The 21,594-nt window shown below is 39.1% G+C and overlaps 1 protein-coding gene across 1 annotated transcript; it reads right to left on the bottom strand.

Annotated features, from left to right (window-relative positions):
• Window positions 1-11: 11 nt before the first annotated feature.
• Window positions 12-19,790, bottom strand: tnksb (tankyrase, TRF1-interacting ankyrin-related ADP-ribose polymerase b). The gene is made up of 28 exons (XM_057362047.1): window positions 19,210-19,790; window positions 17,396-17,620; window positions 16,178-16,273; window positions 13,206-13,242; window positions 12,201-12,276; window positions 9,658-9,678; window positions 7,750-7,844; window positions 7,582-7,648; window positions 7,246-7,432; window positions 7,047-7,165; window positions 6,869-6,960; window positions 6,664-6,742; window positions 5,622-5,793; window positions 5,462-5,541; window positions 5,208-5,353; window positions 4,968-5,133; window positions 4,638-4,857; window positions 4,455-4,564; window positions 3,838-4,026; window positions 3,334-3,571; window positions 2,586-2,665; window positions 2,385-2,505; window positions 1,587-1,684; window positions 1,429-1,503; window positions 1,189-1,294; window positions 861-1,047; window positions 616-772; window positions 12-438 (listed from the first exon to the last, which is right to left on the bottom strand). The coding sequence occupies exons 1-28, from the start codon at window positions 19,685-19,687 to the stop codon at window positions 352-354; spliced, it is 3,804 nt and encodes a 1,267-aa protein (XP_057218030.1). The 5' UTR covers window positions 19,688-19,790; the 3' UTR covers window positions 12-351.
• Between the last annotated feature and the right edge of the window lie 1,804 nt (window positions 19,791-21,594).

The raw sequence follows: 21,594 nt of genomic DNA, 5'->3' as shown, positions 1-21,594 counted from the left end.
TCAACATTGCGTATATTTTTTGTATACTTTACTTATGAGCGTATCAGGGCTAAATAATAAAAACACAAAGCTTAGATCACAACAAAATACAACTCAAACAGCATCGTTAAACACAGTCAGTTTTACATGTTTACTTTATACTACCTGTACATTAGACTTCACAATTGCAACTATTTTCAAATAACTTAAGTAACTTGTTCTTAAAAGTGCAAATTCATAATTCATACATGGGAATTCCATGGGTAAGACGTGGCTAAATGGTACAGTTCACATTTCCTTTGTGCAACAACAGAGTGAGAAAGAGTGAGTGAGTGAGTGAGCGAGCGAGCGAGTGTAGAAACAGTGTGTTGACTATGACTTCTGTTCTGCTCCTGTGGAGGACTGAGGCGTGCTGTCCGGCTTCACTATTTGGTAAGTAATGAGATACTCTGGGTAGGCCTGAAAAACAAAATTGAACAAACACATTAATTTAACACACGCTGCATCCCTTCATCTCACAATACTGCTTTCATATGAAAGAGATACCTCGCTATGATACATAAATGCAATATCAATGTACTAAAAATAACAAAAATGATCTTGAACATATATGATGATGTTCAAGGTCTCATTTACCTGTTCTCCGCGATAGATCACATACTCCGCGTAGGCCAGGCCGTTGACGCTGGGACGGCCGATCACAGAGTGATGTCCCGGGGGTGCGTGGGCCATCTTCATAGCACTAAACTGCAGGAAGGACTTTCCCAGCGTTACGCGACAAAACAACATCTGCCTTTGGAAAAACACAAAACAGAATATGAAAATCTTTCACAATTCTTTTTTACAATAACACAATGGGTTAAATGGGCGTGTGCGTTTACCTATGGCACAGGTAACAGGATCTGTCTTTGTGAGTGGGGCAGCCAGTCCCACCCCCGATTCCGTACACGTACTGGTTACTTTTAGAGGAATTCTCTGCAAAATATATACCGGCTCCGAACATGCCACCGATGTAAGCATGGCGCTCATCGAAGCCTTTATGGATGATGGCGTTAATAAATGGAGATCCTGAAACAAAATACCCGAACCGAGCATGTGCTTAATACACTGTAGACCAAGGAATTCATATTGAAAGATTTTATATCTTCTACATATACTTTTCACCCGACAGATCTTAAAACAGTACCGGATGTTTGGTGTGAGATTTACCGTGAAACAGCATGCGCTCGTTGTGGTGGTTGTGATTTTCGTCTGAGATCTCTTTCTGTCTGTGTGCATATCTCTCTCTCAGTTTCTTATTCACCACCTTCGAGATCTGCATGCACAAGACAAATTCAGTTCGAAAGTGCAATCAACGGAGACTTCAAAACAAACATGCTTGACATTAATGCGCTGATCTACAAAGACCTCATTTTAGATTTCTGTTGATAGTGAATCTGTGCGATTTACCTTGATGATATTGTATCGACTGAAAACTCCACCTGCGTTTCCTCCGTCTCTGTGCTCTCGAATCGTGCTCTGCATCTGTGGGCACAAAAACCAACATCCGTCACACACACACACACCGCTGAAGCAGAGGCTGAATGAGAGAGCTCAATGAGTCTCACCTCTTCCTCCACAGACTGGAACTCTTTATCATCCGTGGCCAGATCGATCAGCACCGTGCCCTGATTGGTGCAGTGGAACGTCAGGTATGGATTGGCACCTGTGGGATTAAAGCACACGATCTCATCAAACTCTTTCCAAATGTATATATTCTTGTGTGTGCTAATCTAATAAAAAAAGATGCAAAATTCAAGACTTTCTTGCTTAGAAGGATACGATTACAGTTATTCCATAATCCATCGTTTTTTAGCTTCTAAATTCATCCTCGAATTTTGGTTAGTTATCGCTCATATAGTTATAACAATAAATACAAAAGTGATACAAAAAAACTCTTTAAAGAGTAACTATTACAGTGTCCTTAAAAAGTGTGTTATTGTGTGAATGTAAGAAGTCTGCCAAGTTGTAAAGCCGAAAGTGGGAAAAAAGGAGTCGACTCGGAATCACACGAACGAGTCATCTGTCATTCTAATTTCAGTTCCGTGTACGTTCCGTTTGCGACGCTGTACGCGGTAGACCAATCACAGCAGACTAGACCCTCTGACCAATCAGATCAGAGTAGGCTGACAGAAAGGAGGGGATTAGACAGATGAATCGCCGAACAAATCATTTGAGAGTCACTCAAGAAGTAAGGTAATAATAACTGCCTATTATTAGAAAACAAAAGTGTTTTTACACCGTGTATGTACGTAAACTTGTTGTCAGACACTCCATAAATCAAAGGAGGACCTTAAAAAAAAAAAAAAAATCACAAAGTATTTACTCTAACAAGTTTAAAGAGATGGGTGTTTAATGATGCTCACCCTGCTGTCCTCCCAGCAGCCTTTCGATGCCTTTGATGAGTTTATGACGGTGTCCGTAAGCGTTGATGCCAATCTCCTTGAGTTCCTCGTGGCCCATATCGGCTAACACGTCCAGAGTGATCTAACGGAGGACAGACACCATCAAACACCTGAGGAAAGATATCGACATCATACCACATGAGACCCAGAAGATTCTCTGACCTGTTCTCTCTCAAAGATGTCCCGGAGGTGCTCGAGACCCAAACTCTTCATGAACTGTGAGATGTTCATATCCAGGACAGCTGTGGGACAAAAGAATGCTTTTCAGGAGAAAATATAAATACATATTTACTAGAAAACAAAACCTAGAAACAGATCAAATAAACAAAACAAAAACATGCATACACTATGTACATAGCAAGATGACACGAAATAATTCATCGGTCAAGTTGTAAAAACAATAACATCTTTGTACAATGCATTGTGTCTGAAAAGATTCCTTAATTGTGATAGATAACAAACTAGGGATGTAACCATATCAACATCTCTCTGTACGATAACACCTCGGTATAAAGCCCACTGTACGGTATTTAAAATGACAAATGATGAAAAGGAAACGTGCCGTAAGCATCCTCTTTTCTTCATCCTCTAATCATAACTGTTGCTTGGAGGTATGAGTTATGATACAAGATGGGTCTATAAAAATAATATTATTTATAAAATAAAAGAATTGCACAAGATGGACCTTGCCAAAGGCAACATCTATTATCTTTTCTAACATTCTCTATGTTAGGCCCGGAAGACCTATCGCTTCATACAGTCATGTGACCACGATGATAATGAGACAATTTTTCTATTGCGATAACACGATATGGATAATATTGTTACATCCCTATTACAAACGCACAATGGCTTCTGTGCTTTAATGCTTTAACTCTTCCTAAACCCTGTCCCTAATTTCTCATCTCACCATCTCCTTCCTTCCGCTCAGTTCCAGAAGCTCCGTCAGCAGGTCCAGTGGCTCCTCCGCACGCCCCGTCGCTGAGCGGTGCCGCCAGGTTATCGATGCTGGACGCGGCTGACAGACAGGAGGGGGTGGAGGCGGGTGATATCAGAGCAGCGCTGAGCACGGTGGTCTGCGGTTTAAAACAGCTGGGTAGAGCATCAGGGGGCATCGCGTCCATCAGCAGCGCTCGGATGTCATCGGCCTGAAAAACATCAACAACCACAAACCAGGGTTTGTATCATTACAACCAATAAAACCTCATTTACTGACGGCACTCGTGGAACATCTTTCTCTGCTTAGAAAACATCATCTAAACCGATATATCAATTTCTATGTTCCAGGTTCATTGATTACATCTAGATTGCGATGCATTATTGCGGAATTGTTTTCTGATCAAATCAAATAAAAAAGTCCGCTCGTAATTTCACACGTCTGTATGTTTACATTGCTTTGGTTTGGGCTGCGTACCGTGACCAGATCCAGAGCCGTCTGCCCCTCCTGGTTCTTCATGGTGGGGTCGGCACCGTGAGCCAGCAGAAGCGCACACAGCTGCGTCCGGCCCTTCTGTGCAGCTTCATGCAGCGGCGTGAACGCCCACTTATCCGTCGCATTTACACACGTGTTGAACTTGATCAACAGGGCGGCGATGTCCACATGCTGGACAGAGTAAGAGAGACAAGAGTGACATCAAATTGACGTTTAACGGGGAAAGGAGTGGTCATGTTGCACAACTTGTTTTTATTGTCTCATATAACAAGTCTTGAAACGTGAAAATGTAAATCCTGTTGTAGATAATAGCGAGTTTCATTATTAGCCCAGATTATGACTCGTAAGTAAGATGCATTGGAATGTAACACGGGACAAAGTGCACATTTTTTGTTTCAAACACAGAGCAGACGGAACAAAATTGTGTAAAATGCATTCATTTGAACTGTATTGAAATTAATAATTATAATAAATACAACATTTCTAAAATAATTCAGCGGCATTCATACGACATCTGAATCTAACATCCTTCAACTTCAATCACTAATCCATTTTAATTCTACAAAACGTATCTTTCACAACAAAAAAAGATGTCTCACCCCATATGAAGCGGCGTTATGCAGAGGAATCAAACCTCCTTTATCTTGAGCATTAACATCTGCTCCATGCTCCAGGAGATACTCGGCCACCTCCAGGTTATTATAACCAGCTGACAAATAAAAAAACATGTGAATACACTGAAGGTCGAGATCATTTTCTCCGTTTTTCTTGCGATGCGTTACCAGCGAGATGCAGTGGTGTGGAGTTTCGGCCCTGCGTGTCTCTACAGTTGATGTTCTCCGGACTGCAGAGTTTCTGTACACGGGCCAGACAGCCTTTCTTGGCTGCGTCCAGCAGGGCGGCGTCGCCGCGCAGCAGGTCCTGGATGTCTGTGTCTCCGTCCTTCACCATGTCCAAAGCCATATTACCATCACGATTCTTCTTCGACGGGTCTGCGCCGTGCTGCACAGACATCGTCACAGGACGGGTACGTTTCGTTTACAATAACAGTGGAATAAAACCGATAACCATAACTCCCAAGTATTCTCTCCAGGCGAGACGATGTTTCTAACCTTCAGCAGTAGTTTACAGATCTCGTATTTGCCCTTGGCTGCGGCCTCGTGCAGTGGTGTGAACTTCCAAAGATCTGCCACGTTCACCGACGCTCCGTGTCTCACCAGCAGCTCGGCCACCTCGTAGTGTCCGTACGAACAGGCGTTGTGCAGAGGGACGAGACCCCTGGAGATATAAAATGTCAGATCACACCCGACCGTCCGATCACAACAGACCATTCAGACAGAAGAAGCGTGTACCCTTTATCTTTAGCGTGAACGTCGGCCCCGTGATGCAGCAGGTATTCCACCACGGCCACGCGGTTGTAACCGGCAGCGAAGTGCAGCGGGGTGGAGTGACGTCCCTCCAGATCACGGCAGTTCACGTTCTGAGGGGAGCACAGTTGCTGCGGGAGACAACATGAGCTTTCTCAAATCTATTCTGAAATCTACAAATCATTTTATTTCAAGCAGCACCAAAACATCACAAATAAAATAGTAATCTTCATATTTACCTTCACCGTGTCGAGGTCTCCGGCTTTAGCCGCCTCTAGAAAGCGATAATCCACGTCTGAATTACGAGGAGGAATGTTCTCTGGAGAAATAAATACATCACATTTCCTCAGCATTTCTTTCGAGTCACGGCTTATATTCGGGATTTAGATGTGTTACTACCGTTGAGTATCTGTTGAACGGCTTCATTGCCCATCTGTGCGGCGGTGAAGCCCTGCAGAGAGACAATGGTCGGGTCGGCTCCGTAGCTCAGCAACAGTCGGCACGTCTGGATGTGTCCGGCGAGGGCCGCCCTGTGCAGAGCCGTCTGTCCAAGAGTGTCAACAGCATTCACCTACACGAACACATGAGGTCAAAGGTCAGAAAAATGAACCTTTTAATTCTCTCTTATTATTCTCTAGGGATGTAACGATTCACTCAGCTCACGATGCGATGCGAGTCACGATTCTGATCTCACGATGCGATTTATTCACGATTTACTCACGATTTATTTTGAAAAAATGAGTTGAAACAAATTAGAAATGAACAACTTCCCTTGCATTATTTCTTAAATGCTTCACGTTTCTTTGTATAATAAAATAATGTTTTATTTCAAATAACAAAACTAAACTGCAATTTTATAACAAATTAATAATAGAAGAAGTCTCTTTAATATAAACAAACTAATACTGTATGTGCTTTTCTTGGATTTTTTTGCATTTAAGAAATATCAGCATGTCCACGTTTAGATTTGCAGTGAAAATAGCGGCCCCTGCTGTTCAAAAAATGTATTGCGATTCAGTTCAAGCCTCAACCGATTTGAATCGTTGCTCATTATAACCGATTTTCAACCGGCTCACGGTGAATCGTTACATCCCTATTATTCTCCGAATCCTTTTAAAGTCCCCGAGAAGCAGAAGTTGCGATCGTTTGTAGTTTCGTATTCAGACGCATTTCCGAGTGAAATGGAATTTCGAAAGAGAAAAAATTATGGGTGTGGCTTGTTTTTTCGCTGTGAATTTATTGGATGTATAAAAACAGCCGCCCAAAGCCGTCTTACATACGTCATTGAAGATGGATAGTCACTACAGGACGGAAGTGCATTTTCAGATTTTGACTGAAGTTTATGAGGGCACACGAATTTGAAAAAGAGAACGACCCACATTGATAAACTGTTTACAATAAACGGACAAACAAAAACGCATGTATAAGAAGTGATATTTACCTTTGCTCCATGTTTCTGCAAGACTTCAAGCACGTCGTTGTGACCCCGTTCGGCCGCTACGTGAAACGGAGTCATAAAGCTAGAAAGAGAAAAGAGGAAGTGTGAGATGGATGATGGGAAGGAGGAGGAAACAGATCAGCTCTCCAATCCCTGGGCTCCTCTCCCTCATCTAAACATGTGTCTTGAAACAAGTCCGAGCACTCACTCTTTGTTCTTCTCGTGAATGTTGGCACCTTTCCTCAGCAGCATCTCTGTGACCTGTTTGCGTTTGGGATGAGGAGACGCCACGGCGCAGTGCTGTTGCGAAAAAACCACAAACCGTCATAAAAGATCCGAGTTCATTTCATCTTTAAATCCCAAAGCAAATCAGGCGCTGTGCTCACCAGAGCCGAGTCGTGCGAGTGCGGATGCTTAAAACTGATGATCTCCTGCGCCGTCTTCTTGACCTTCGCCATGTCCGCTTCCCGGGCTGCTTGCAGCAGCGTGTGACCTTTGAACTCATCTGGATGATGGAAAGTGTGAAAGGTCAAACATGCACAATAAATAGACGATATAGACGAATACAACGCAAACGCTACGTACAGGTGAGTCTCTCTTTGAGTTCAGGTGTGGGCGCTACGTCCACGGCGCTCTTGCCGTGACAGTTGAGCAGCGTGGGGTCGGCGCCGTGAGCCAGCAGCAGTGAACACACCTCCACTCGATTCTTACTGGCTGCCTCGTGCAGAGGGGTGAACTGCCATAGGTCCATAGCATTAACACACGCCCCGTGCTAGGAAAATACAGGAAACAATCAGATGAACCATACAGTAAATCTGTCCAAGATCTCTAAAAACATGGGACGAATTCTTATAGACGTCACAAATATCATCTGGAATGTCATGATGTTATACTTCACGGCAAATATTGAATAAACCTTACCTTCAACAGGAGCTCTGTGACCTCGTAGTGACCATACGAGCAGGCGTTATGAAGAGGAACCAGACCCCTGACAGACAGAGAAAAAGAGCAATAGATCATTTAAAGATCACGAAAAACGAATTCTTGATGACTAGCGATTTAGAGGTGAAAGGCGTAAGCGCCGCTCACCCTTTGTCTTTGGCGTGAACATCAGCGCCGTACTGCAGCAGTAACTGCACTATACGAACACGATTATATCCAGCGGCCAGATGAAGAGGGGTCGACTGTAAAAGACAACAAGAAAAATATCAGTAACGTATTTAAAAATGAACAGTTTAAAAATCAAATGCTGCGTCCCAATTCGCATACTATCCGTCCTAAATAGTATTCGAAAATAGAATTAGTATGTCCCAAATCGTAGTATGCTGAAAAGAGTACCCGGGTGGTCTACTGTTTCCGGCGAAAATACGATGACACTTAACGGCTGATATTACCCACAACTCACCACAAGGGGGCAGAGTTTAGTGACGCTACACTGCATTAATAAAATAAAATAAAAATAAAATTTGCAAAATTAATAAATGTACGTATACAGTAAACATTACATACGAAATAATGAATGAATAAATACTTAAATTTGAAAGTAAAAAGAAGAGATGTATTTTCATGTACGTGACGGGTAAGGATGACAGTGTCGTCTAGGCAACAACAGCCACTTCCATTTCGCGTTAAGCTGCGGTCACACTTGACTTTTCGTTCCATTGACTTCCATTCATGCGCATGCGATTGCGACAGACCGTAAACGCAAACCCGTCAGAAAAGATATTTCGCATTTCGCTGAGTAGCAAAGTTCAAGTTTGGTGAACTCTGACCTGCGAATTCGCGTCACGTGAGACCAATAGAAGATCACAGCGTGACCTCTCGGTACAGAAATGTAAAAGATGGAGGAATAGCTCCCGCTTACCTTCCGAACGAATTACGCATGCTCAAAGTCTAGTCTGACCACGGCATTAGCATGTCTCAGTGCGCTACGCATTAAAATGTATATACTTTTCCATAACAAAAACGGTACATACTTTAAGGGCATAGTATAAGTAGGCGAATTGGGACGCAGCAAAGCACAATTCAGACAGGTGCTCATCACCCCAAACCTCTAATATAAATACCGACACCTATTCTGATCACAACATTTAACATTTTGCAAAGCCAGCTTTTGGACAAGAGTTTCGATCTATGGTGTACTGGAATGGATCTTTATATTGCTGAATTTGTTCATGGCGTATTTGAATATTATTGGTGTTAGTAGCCCTGCCCACGTTTATTCTCAAAATAACGGTTGAATCTTAATGGCTGGTTTGAGAAAAGCTGACCGCAGGTGATTCGATAAATCAATAACTTGTTGGAGTCGGAGCACAAAAGTTAGAAATTTCTTTCCATGCAGTGAGATATATAAAGGTGACATGCTTTTACAGGCTGGACAACAGCAAACCCACCGCAAAACAACCCATCTGAACACAACCGTTAAGTGATCTCAATCTCATGATGCATTCCGAGCTAGAATAGTAATATTATTTAATGCAGAATGGAGCAGTAACGTTATAAATATAAATGAAGACTGTAGTCGAGTGCGGCACAAGCAAAGTGACTTCTCTAGCATACACACACAATGGACGCAAACAGATAACAGGAGTTAAACACACGTGGCATTCCGGCAATCTCAAAAAGAGCATGCGCGCTGATCACAACAAATCAAACAAACCGAATCAAAAGAGTGAGAGATGATGTGAGGATGTGGGGTTTAGAGGTGGAGATCTAGCAAAGGAAGATCATTCCGAGAAATGGCATGAAAGAGGCTAACATAAATAATTGAAAAAGTCAATGAAAGCCTTGTTTTGAGGACATGCAGAAGTGAACCAAATGTTAGCAGTGCTATTGGTTGATTGATGGATTGTGACCAGCAGACGGTAAGGCATGTTTCTGTGCGCTTGAAGTGTGAACCAGCGTATGGATGGAATTTTTTTAGGGTCAAAACAAAGAAAATAAAAAGTCACAGGAAGACCAAATAAAACTGTTTTCTGTTTCACAAGATAAACTTACCAGCATTTTTTGTGATGTTGACTGAATGTCGCCAGAACAAAAAACAAAACAAAACAAAACAAAAAATTAGCTATGAACTAACATTGTATTCATCTGAGCCGACTCTGGCGTTTGCAGTATATTTAAATCAACAACCTTAAACATCTCAAAAATGTAAAAATGTTCATTCTGTAATAGCAGCTACTTCATTTCAATGGACAATAAGAATCATCTAACACAGAAAATTACACATATTTGTTCAAATCAAACACTCATTTTATACAAAAATCGCCTCAAAATTCACAACAAAACATTTTCTGTGCTCATGAAATTGTAAGATGCTAAAATACCAAAAACAGTATGATGCAGCACATGCAAAATTACTGCATAAATGCTTCACACTATACTAGAGATACATTTTCAAGAATACTATTAATTAATTATTAATAAAATTATTGATCAATTAACAAAATCGAAACTATCAAAAATAATTCTGTGAAGGGCTGTCAAACGATTAATCGCGATTAATCGCATCCCCGAATAAAAGTTTGTGTTTACACAATACAGTATATGTCTGTGTACTGTGCATATTAATTTTGTATTTATAAACACACACACATAAATGCATATATTTAAGAGAAATATAAAAAACATAATAAACATTTACACATAATTTAATAACTCAAATGATTGGTAAATAACAAAATTAATACAAGTAAATATTTTCTAAATTTGCATACAATGTATGCAAATTTAGAAAATATTTACATTATGAATTTTGTATTCATAAACACTTACACATACACATACTGTAACAGTATGTGTATGTGTAAGTGTTTATGAATACAAAATTAATATGCACAGTACACAGACATATATCATGTAAACACAAACTTTTATTTTGGAGGCGATTAATTGCGATTAATCATTTGACGGCCCTAGAATCATTTCCGACTTCAGCGTCAGAAGATCATAAATGCAATTTTACACGATTACCAAACGCATTCGTGTTTAAGATGATTAATCGACAAGCAATCGATTAATCGGTTAAATTATAATTAGCGATTCATTTTCACTCAACATTAACTACACTACACTAAAACAGGCGAGTGTAGTCTAAAATACAACTATTTCTAATGCGCTCTAGAGAGACGGGAGACTGGAGGATCTGATGTATGAGGTGACCTGACAGAGGATTGAAATGATCGAGGATGACAGAAGATCTGAGGGGGAATATTACTGCCAATCTTGTGTTTGGATTTTAAACAGGGGAAGAAGTAGATCACAAAAGCTCTAGCCATAGGCTTCACGAAGATCTTAGGTCAAAGCTAAAAAACGCGACCGTCCAAAAGCAGCTCAGAAAAAACAAGAGGGCCTTAAAACTAGATGTTAAAAAAACAAAAGACATCCACGTCCAGATGTGAACTCATTATGGCTGAAACTAGTTCAGTGCTGCTGACCTAAAAACACACACAGAAATACAGGACAACAAAACTAAACAAGGGGATTTAGCATCGACTTAACCTATATCTACAACATTTACACAACCACAGAAATAAATGATGATGTTACTTCCTGTATTTCGAACTAAGCTTGTTTCTCTTATAGACAGACCTGCAAACTCGGAAGAGGTGAAAAAGGTGACAGCTATACGACGGGTGGGCGGGGGGTTGTGGAATCATCATTTTCTTCAGTCTTTTGGTTTTTCAAGTGCACACACCTATGGAGCAGCAGCTAATCACATGACTATAATTTTGAGCTACAGGATAAAGTGAAAAATATGTATTTTGGTCGAATTTGATATTTTCATAAACAAATGAAAACACTGCCGTCGTCTCGAGAACCCAATGCTCCAAGTCGTAACTAAACATCTAAAATAATCTTTGTTTGTCTACGTTTTCTGAGAGGTGCACCTAACTAATACAAAGGAAGCGTTTTGGTTTCAGTTTTAAAACAAGCAGGATTGAGAAAATAAACTGCGGGACTGATGTTAAAAGAGTTATTAAGAGCATTAAAAGAGTTATAAGAGCTCAAAAAGAAAAAAGAAGTATTAAGAGCTTTCATAAAAAAGAAAGGTCAAAAAGCAGATACAAGCAATACAAAAGTAATCCGCGCGGCTCCTGAAAAAAAAAAAGATGCTGAGTCTTGTTGGACCAAAAAAGACGACACTGTTAGCTGGTATCTTGATTCTGATTGGCCAAACGAATCCATGTGTTGGACCAAAGACGTTTCAGACGCTCGAGAGTAGACGTCTAAGACCAACCCAAACCACCCCCCCCCCATGAAAAAAAAACTTGTCGGAATTACACGATTCACAAAAATGACCTATTTTTTATTCAAAATGGCGAATTTCGCAGAAAAGCGACTAGTTTGCAGGTATGTAGTAAGAGTGTAGGAACATTAAACATCAGATGTCTTACTACAAGAGCCTCACTAGGGCACTGAGCATCTGTGTTTTGCTAGCTATCACTAACAACACATTATTGTTGACATTGTTTTGTATTTATTAAACATTACGTGTAACAACTACGCATTGAATAAATTAAAAATTGAATCAGTACTACCTTGCGTCCGTCGCTGGCGTGACAGTTGACGTTTAGTGGTGTCAGAAGCGCCATCAGCTTCTCCTCATTTCCACTCCTGAGAGGACGAGAGGTTTACAAACAGAGACAGACAGACAGGAATATCAGGTCGCACGCTCATTCTTCATAAGAAACAGTGACATTCAGAGAAAATTCCCATATATTTGTCATCATTATAGGATCATATCTTGTAAATCGTAGTTTCCTTTGAAAAGACATTCATACACACATACTTAATTTAATACATAATCCAAAAAGACCCCTTCTTGAATCTTAAGCTTCAAAATTGGCTAGTTAGAGTAAATACTATATTTTATTTCAGGTCAATGAAAACAATGCGAGGAGGTGTTCAAGGGGTGGTGCTAAGACGACTGCATTTTTGCATAAAATATAATTGTGTTATTTTTACAGTTAAAACATCAAACAGCAAGAAATAGAACACCGACAAGAATGCCACCCAATTAACGTTTGTGTTAGATTACATATGGTGTCTATTCTTTGAGATGAATAAAGACTTTTTTTGTGAATCTGACACTATTTATGCCTTTGCAAAGACATCACACAGGAGAATAGGAGACAAACGGAATTTCATTCAACACACACAATTTGTACGCAAGCGTTCTCATTGTGCATGGAAGCAGAGCACATTTACACCAGCCTTTAAAGAAACATTGGCAAAAAAGCCTAGAAAACTGTCAAACCCATGACTATTTTGCACCATTTGTTCAATGATGAAATGATCCGAGTCATATCTCGAAGTAAGCTTGACAACCAACAAGAACACCTTAGCAACAGCAAAGCAATGTACTAAAAGAGTCAGGACATCTTAACACTCACAACATACAATGCAACACTCACATTCTCTTCACACATGAACAGATTTATACACTACAGATTTTTAATACTATAAAGATTTTTAGCTAAATATGACTTAAAATATGCATATTTAATTATATAATTCATTATTTTACAATTTAATTGAATTACCTTGCTGCATCGAGCAGTTCATCCTTCTTATATTCACCTGGAGGTTAAAGACAAACAACTTCTCAAAAACACTGTTAACATACATGAGATATAAATGTGTGTCAGGGCTCAACATTAACGCTTGCCCGGGACAAGTGAATGTTTTGTATGGGCAAGTGAGAGAGAATTTTACTTGCCCGACCGGACAAGTAACTTGAAAAAAAAAACAGTGCGACATATTATGTAGAATAATAAGAATATGTGCATTAGACAGAGCTGCGTGTTTGTCGTGGTTGTGCTTGTTTGTGTGTGACAATAATCAATGCGCACCGCACTGAGTCCACGCGGACGCGGAATCCTGTTATTTATGTGCATCATGCCTTCATGAGAATGCTTAGTGTAGATTTTAATTTGTACATGTTTGCGATCTGCATTACTGCACTCACTTTTAATGAGGATTTACGGAGCCCGTCTGGTCACCCCTCGGAGAAAAAAAAACAAGACCCGCAAATCCGTGGCCACAGTTTTGTAATTCGTTCCCTCATTTACAAAACCGTGCTCTCGGATTAATAAACTGTACCCACGAGTTTACAATCCGTGCTCTCGGTTTTGTAAACCGTCCCCTCAGTTTTTGAAATCTGTACCCACGAATTCATAATCTGTGCCCACGCTTTCGCAATCCGTGCACGGTTTTGCAAACTGTAGCCTACTCGGGAATTGAAGCCTCTGTCTGTCAACAGAACAAGCTCCTTCCTACAGGAACATTAACAATATTTATACTGTTTTATATATAAATTGTCCTAATGTGTTTACACACGAGGCGTGGCGCATATAAAGCATGCGTTCATTGCCGCGTTTCACTGGCATAAAGTTGGTTTGACATTAAACTTTCATGAATTTAGGGACCATCTCTAAAGTACACATTAAAATACCTTTCCAACTTCAAAATTTAGGGACCATCTCTAAAGTACACATTAAAATACCCTTTTCCAACTTCAATTGCATTTAAAGGGAATGATTTATACCCACAAGACTAACTGTACAGTGTTCATGTGTGTGTCAGATATAATGCACACCTTTTAGATTATTTATATTTATTATAATAAACAGTTAAATCAAATCAAATATTCTTATGTGTTTCACTGCTGTATGGGCTCATACATAAATATACACATTTTAAAGCTCAATAGCATTTAAAGGGAATGACTTCCTGACTAACTGTAAAGTGTTCATGTGTGTGTAGATAGAATGCACACCTTTTAGATTATTGATATGTATTAAAATAAACCGTCAAATCACATGCAAACATTCCTATGTGTATAATGGTCTCATACACAAATATACCATTATTTAAAGCTCAATATACGTATAGGAATATGTACATATGATTTGATGGTTTATTTTAATACTCAATAATCTAAAAGTTGTGCATAATAGCTGACACACACATGAACACTGTACAGTTAGTTTTGTGGCTATAAATCATTCCCTTTAAATGCTTTTGAAGTTGGAAAAGGGTATTTTAATGTGTACTTTAGAGATGGTCCCTAAATTCATGAAAGTATAATGTCAAACCAACTTTATGCCAGTGAAACGCGGCAATGAACGCAAGCTTTATATGCGCCACGCGCTCGTGTGTAAACACATTAGGACAATTTATATATAAAACAGTATAAAATATTGGTTAATGTTCCTGTAGGAAGGAGCTTGTTCTGTTGACAGACAGAGGCTTCAATTCCACGAGTAGGCTACAGTTTGCAAAACCGTGCACACGGATTGCGAAAGCGTGGGCACAGATTATGAATTCGTGGGTACAGATTTCAAAAACTGAGGGGACGGTTTACAAAACCGAGAGCACGGATTGTAAACTCGTGGGTACAGTTTATTAATCCGAGAGCACGGTTTTGTAAATTGAGGGAACGAATTACAAAACTGTGGGCACGGATTTGCGGGTCTTGTTTTTTTTTCTCCGAGGGGTGACCAGACGGGCTCGGTAGAATATGAACACATGAACTTCATCTCCAAAGTTGCTCTGAGAGTTTATTTTACAAGCGTTTTACTGTTTGAGTGAAGCTATCGGCAAACAAGCGTCTTCCCAAAGACCCGTCAAAATAAAAGTCCCGTTAAATTGAACACTCAGCCACAAAATACTGTGGTGTACTATAGAAAATTGAAGTGCCCTTGTAGTAAATTGATAAACACTGTATACTATAGGAAAGTTCAAACACAATATAGTAGGAATTTTACTGCAGTTTACTATAGTAAATACTATAGTATCCTACAGTAATTTATGTGGACAAATATACCACTATTGTATAGTAAAAAGGAAAAACACAGAACTTAGAAATATTAAAACAAATTTAGGTAATCTAAAAATGATATGGCCCTAATTTATCCATGAACTACACTTGCACATTTCTGCCTGTGCTACCAAACTTTAAACCTCTCTAGCACCAGTGCTATGTGCAAAAAAGTTAACCTACAGCCTTAACACTAATAATAATTACTGCTTGCCTTTGATTTATAGCAGTCACGGAGAGTAGGCCTATAACCAAATTCAGTCGGCCAAAGCGGACACTAGTTAAAATGCTTAGAAGCAAACTTGACTAATCTAAATCCGAAACAATTATATTGATTATATTATATTATAATTCAAATGAAATATCAGTTTTTTAATCTTTGGACAAGTAATTTTTGTACTCGGACAAGTGTCCGAAGGACAACCACATGACAATGCTTAATGTCAAGCACTGTGTGTGCTTGCTTACATGCGATATAAGTGTGTGTGTGTGCTTGCATACACGCGATATAAATGTGTGTGCTTGTATTAAGGCTTTAATACTTTCATGCATACAAAAAAAATGTGCAAAGTGTCTATAGTAAATGTAACTATAGTGTTTAACCATATGATTATGTGACTGAGACGATGAGTGCATCTGTGTGTGTAGATTGTTTGTAACGATGACGGATGCAGTAGATTATGTTTGGCTCACCAGTGAGAACAGTCTTGGCAGACGGGTCCGCCAGATCCAGAGCTGATTTGCCGTCAGTGTTTCTGATGTTTGGATCGGCACCGTGCTGGAGCAACACTGTTAAAAACAGAATCAAGCAATACAGTCAGCAGGGATGCTTGGTTAGACACTAATGTAACCGTACGTGTGTTATGAATGCCAACCAAAAGCATTTAGATATTTACATTTTATGCATTTGGAAGACACCTAAAGTGACTTTAGAGTGCGTTCAAACTAAACAATTTATCAATACATGTTTAGGCTGGGAATCAAACCCATGAGCATTGCAAGTGCCAGTGTTAACGCAACACTTACAGATATTATACATTCCCATATATAAATATATTCCAAATACATATTATTATAAATACAGCTAGATACATCCAGAATAATCACATCCAGAACAAAAGTTTGTGTTTACATAATATATGTCTGTGTACTGTGCATTTTTTGTTTGCGTTTATAAACATACATATATTTAAAAGAAATATAAACAATGAATAAACGTTTATGTATCATTTCAATTATTAAAAATAAACAAACACATCTAAATGTACCCTAAATATGTATGCATGTATGTGTATGTTTTTGTATTTATAAATACACATTTAATATGCACAGTACACAGATGTTATGTGCGAACAAACTTTTATTTTGGAATGCGATTAAACGCTTGACTGCCCTAAATTATGCATGTTTATTGTTTTGCTCACTTTATGAAAAGTGTTTACACTAGATTTCTGTCTGCCATGAATTTTGCCACGAAGTATTTAGTCTCCGAAATAGAGAAAAAACACTTATATTTGATCTGCCAACTGGTCTCAGTGCTGTCCGATGCTGACATTTTCAGATGATCATCATCCCTAAAGGTCCCTACACACTCTGAATGACAATATCTATTGCATAACATCTGCAACTATTATAAAGCTCACAGATGCCAGTATTCCTCTCTTACACAGACAAGCCAGAGTGCTTATTTTAGCAGAACTATGACATCAGGAGAGAAAATACTGCAGAGCAGCAGGACACAACGTGAGCTGTCGAACGCACACAATCGTCATTATGATTCGCTCGTGACCATCGCTGTGAGTCATAACTACAGCATTTTTAAATGATCAGGCTGTGGTTAAAAGTATATACATTAAATCGCTCTTTTAGCATCCCTATGACAAGAGAAGCACTTCTCGTGTTCAGTCATACCGATGCACACGTCTATCTTTCCCTTGATGGCCGCCTCGTGCAGAGGTGTGTAGTTCCAATTGTCTCGTGCGTTGGGGTCCGCACCGCTACACAGCAGCAGACTCACGACCTCCGCGTGTCCGAACGAACAGGCGTTGTGAAGCGGGATGAGACCGCCGTCATCACGCGAGTGAACGTTTGCTCCAGTCTGCAGGAGATGCTCCACCACGTCCTTCCTTCCAAAGCCTGACAAACATCACATATGACAATCCAGGGAACATTTTTAAAAAGATTATTTACATCTCATAAAAGATTGACATAACGTCATACATGATCATCACTAAACAAGCCTAATGGCCCAATGTTTGCTAGATTTTTACAAGACGATAATTTATGTTTCCAGACCGCCAAATGGCATTTTATTTTGATAATGTTTTTCTAGTCATAACTCACTAGGTAGTTAAAACTGTCCTGTGGTGCGGCACAAACACATTAAAAGTACAAATAATGCGTGGAGTTGAGTTAATCGCATGAGGTCACGCTTAATTTGCTTACAAATGCTGAAAAATTTCTTGCTATTTTATGGAGTCAAACTACATTTCTATTCACATTACTAATGTCAGTAGTTCATAATTCATGGTAAAAACCACCAAAACACAGGATATTTTAACTGTACATTACTGCTAACTAGAGTTTAATGTTTATAGGTACAATCCAGCTAAATGTTAAGTTATTAACAAAGAAAAAGGACTGCCCTTCACTGACAACAAAAAACAATTACATGACAATTATGTAGTACAAATGTCATACAGATCTCATAACCATCTCTGACTCATGGATTTCTTTACAAACACTTTAGAAATATAGTATAGGAAAAGTGTTCATTTCTTTTCAGTTTTGGAAGGCAATCCCGTCAATTATACAATTTCCAACAGATATCACTGTATATTAATATTGTTATTGTTTATATACATGATTAATTCTTTACCATATTACACTCCAAAAACAAGGTAGTATACTTTAGTATTTACTATAGTAAATGGTAGTATGTATGCTACAGCAAATCCTTTCTTTGTTAATGTATGCTACAATACACTGTAGTATTAACTATAGTGAATCTATAAAGTGTAGTTACATTTACGGTTGTATACATGTAGTACATACTGCTATAGTATGGTTAAATACAATACAGTATAATACTACAGTACTAAGTATATCAAATATGATATTATATTAAGTATTTACAAGTGGTTTATTTCTCTACAGAAGCTACGTAATACAACATAAAACATGTTTATTATACTCTTTTTATATATTCTTAATTCTTTAACATATTACAGCGAAACCCAAAATATGTGTTAAATTGAACGGACTGTTGTATTAAAAAGGCCACAACCAAGCAAAATGTTAAAGCCACTGAAAAGTGATGTCACAATATACCGGTATTGTCAATAACCGGGATAAAAAAAAACACAATTATCGAAATTGAGTTAATTCTACACATACCGTGATATCGTAAATATTCTGCGACAATTAAATATTTCGCCACAACAGTTACAATGGTTACAAACTTTCTCTCTGCATTCATACACTTTTATTGTAAGTGCGATTCATTGACCAAATAACAGACAAAACACAAAATTAAAAATCAATTCAGTGATGGCATCATTTATTTCGTTTATAAACATTTTTATTAAGTATCGAGATAATATCGTTACCGTGAATTTTTTTTAGCGCAATAATTGTGTTGTGAAAATTAGATATCGCGACATCCCTAAAATTTATAGTACCGAAGAAACCAAACTTTATCTGTCACGAAAATAAAACACACATACCTGCCGCGAAATGGAGCGGTGTTGATTTTCGGCCGGCCATGTCTTTTGCGTTCACATTCACCGAGTCCACCAACCGCTTCACCCGCGACACGTCTCCGTTCCGACAGGCCTCGAAAAGCTCCCTGAACGCCCCGCCGGCTCCGCACACTCCCTCCCCGGGACTGGTGGACCCCGAGCCGGGGCTCTGGCTGCCAGCGGTCGCGCAGGAGCTAATGCTGCTGCAGCTCGAGCTGCCGAGCGCTGCGTCGGTCGCTGCTGGGGAGGGCCGGTCTGGGGAAGAGGCGGAGGCCGCTGCGGTCTCCGTCGTCGTAGCTCCGCCACATTCCGCTGCGGCGGTCGCGGATGGGCTCAGTAAACTCGTCGAATCGGGAATAATCGCGGAGGGTGATTCGGGAGGTGGCGAAGCGATCGCGGCGTTGCGCGGAGACGGCTGCAGGGTGCTTTGTTGATGCTGAGAGGATCGACGGGACACCGCCATTTTCCCCCCGATGCTCCGTCTGTCTGTCAACAATAACAGCTGGAGCTGCTGCACTTCCGCTTAGGGCGAGGAGACTTCCGGTTTGAGGCGGTGTAAGAAATTTCACCCCATTTATTGTTTTCGTGAAAAATGTTTGTTGTAAATTATCTTCTGTATTAGTTCACAATGTTTATGTTTGATTATCTTGTATTTTAGTCTACGTTGCAAATGTTATTTTTTTCTGGCAAGTAGTATAATGTGACAACAAACACTTTGCTCATTGCACGATTTATGTGTCAATTAAATAGCCTTTTCAGCATTTTACTATGAAACGAATTAAAAGAATAGCACCTGGACCTACAAGAGAGATTTTCAGAACTCAAGTTGTGCTTGCTGGCAAAAAACTCTCTTATTTACCTGTTGCTATGGAGACAACAACAAAAACCTCATCTGGCTCCGCCGGACCTACGGGTGTTGGGGTGGACTGAAATGACAGTATTTAACAATACTTATTTTGGTTAAAAACAACTTACCTTGCACTTGGCTGGTTGGTAAAGTTATCTCAAAACTTTTAGTATTTTAGCGCAGTGTTTTAATATGTAGCTGGAGAGATGCCTATTTCATCCGGAGCTAAAGTGAAGGATGGAGAAGATTCCTATCTGAAGAGGTAATTCCATTAAATCCCACTTTACAACACATCTATGTGTGAAACATAACATTTTATATAACTTTTAACACTCTAAAATTGATTAATTTAATACTGTTATTAAACTTTTAGGTTTGATACTCGTTGGATGTTTAATACTTTAGTTTAACTTACTTAAGATGAAGAGCACTTTAGCACACAGTTCATGCCCTAATGCTATAGGCTACATTATATTTAATATTAAATGATGTCAGATTAGTTCATCATTAATATTATATTGTTCAATTTTTATGTTAACCAGTGTTAACCTATGGTACTGTCTAAAACGTATTGCCCGGTTTCACAGAAAATGAAGGCTTAAGACTAGTCCCAGACTGAAATGAACGTTTGAGCTGTCTTAACAAAAAATAACTTGCCCAAACATATCTTAAAACATGTAATTGCCATTGTTTTATCTCAAGAAGCACACCAGTCATGTTTTTATCTAAGGCATTTTATTAAAAGCGAGTCAAGCGACTTAAATATCCTAATTTAACTAAGACACAGTCCTGGATTAGGCTAAATCTTGTCTGTGAAACTGGGCCTATAAGTAAAATGTATACAATTTATATATTTTTATTAACATGTATACATTATATTTGTATGTGTGTTAAATGATGTAATTTAAGTGCTCATTTGCAGGTATTACAGAACCCTTCCTGAGGAGAAAAGAAAGATGATTGAAAAATCGTTGACGGTAACATAAATTAAAGGAATAGTTCATCCCAAATTTTAATTCTATAATCATTTATTCACACTCATGTTGTTCCAAGAGCACAAGTTCATTCTGCTCTTTTGTGGACTTATTTTATATTATACTGAAATGTATTATTACTGAATTGTATTTTCGGTGGTAAGAGCATGGCGCTAACAACACCAAGGTCGTGGGTTGGATCCCAGGGGATTGCACACACTTAGAAAACAAATGTACAGTATAATGCACTGTAAGTCGCTTTGGATAAAAGCGGCTGCCAAATGCATAAATGTAAATGCTAATGTAAAAAAGAAAATATTACTAGTAAACCGAGATGACAATTCTAACAACATGATTTTTTTCCAGAATGCAAATAATGGCCAAGCACAAAGATGTGAAGAGGGTCACGGGGACGTTCCTTCACAAGGTAAGACCTCAAAAACATTTTTGGGAGAATTAAAATGAAATAAAAATGAACCATAAAAAGATCATATGGGCATGTTTTTGTGTATAGTTCCTGAACCAGTAAAGGAGAACATTCAACACAGA

The sequence above is a fragment of the Triplophysa rosa genome, linkage group LG2 (assembly GCF_024868665.1).
Source record: "Triplophysa rosa linkage group LG2, Trosa_1v2, whole genome shotgun sequence".
Taxonomy (NCBI): Eukaryota; Metazoa; Chordata; class Actinopteri; order Cypriniformes; family Nemacheilidae; genus Triplophysa; species Triplophysa rosa.
This window is presented reverse-complemented; position numbering and strand designations above follow the sequence as displayed.

Coding starts and splice junctions, on each gene's coding strand:
- tnksb (XM_057362047.1), bottom strand. CDS start 19,687: ATGGCGGTGTCCCGTCGATCCTCTCAGCATCAACAAAGCACCCTGCAG. Junction 17,621..19,209: donor ACCGCTCCATTTCGCGGCAG/GTATGTGTGTTT, acceptor GATGTTTGTCAG/GCTTTGGAAGGAAGGACGTG. Junction 773..860: donor TCCTGTTACCTGTGCCATAG/GTAAACGCACAC, acceptor GTTTTTCCAAAG/GCAGATGTTGTTTTGTCGCG.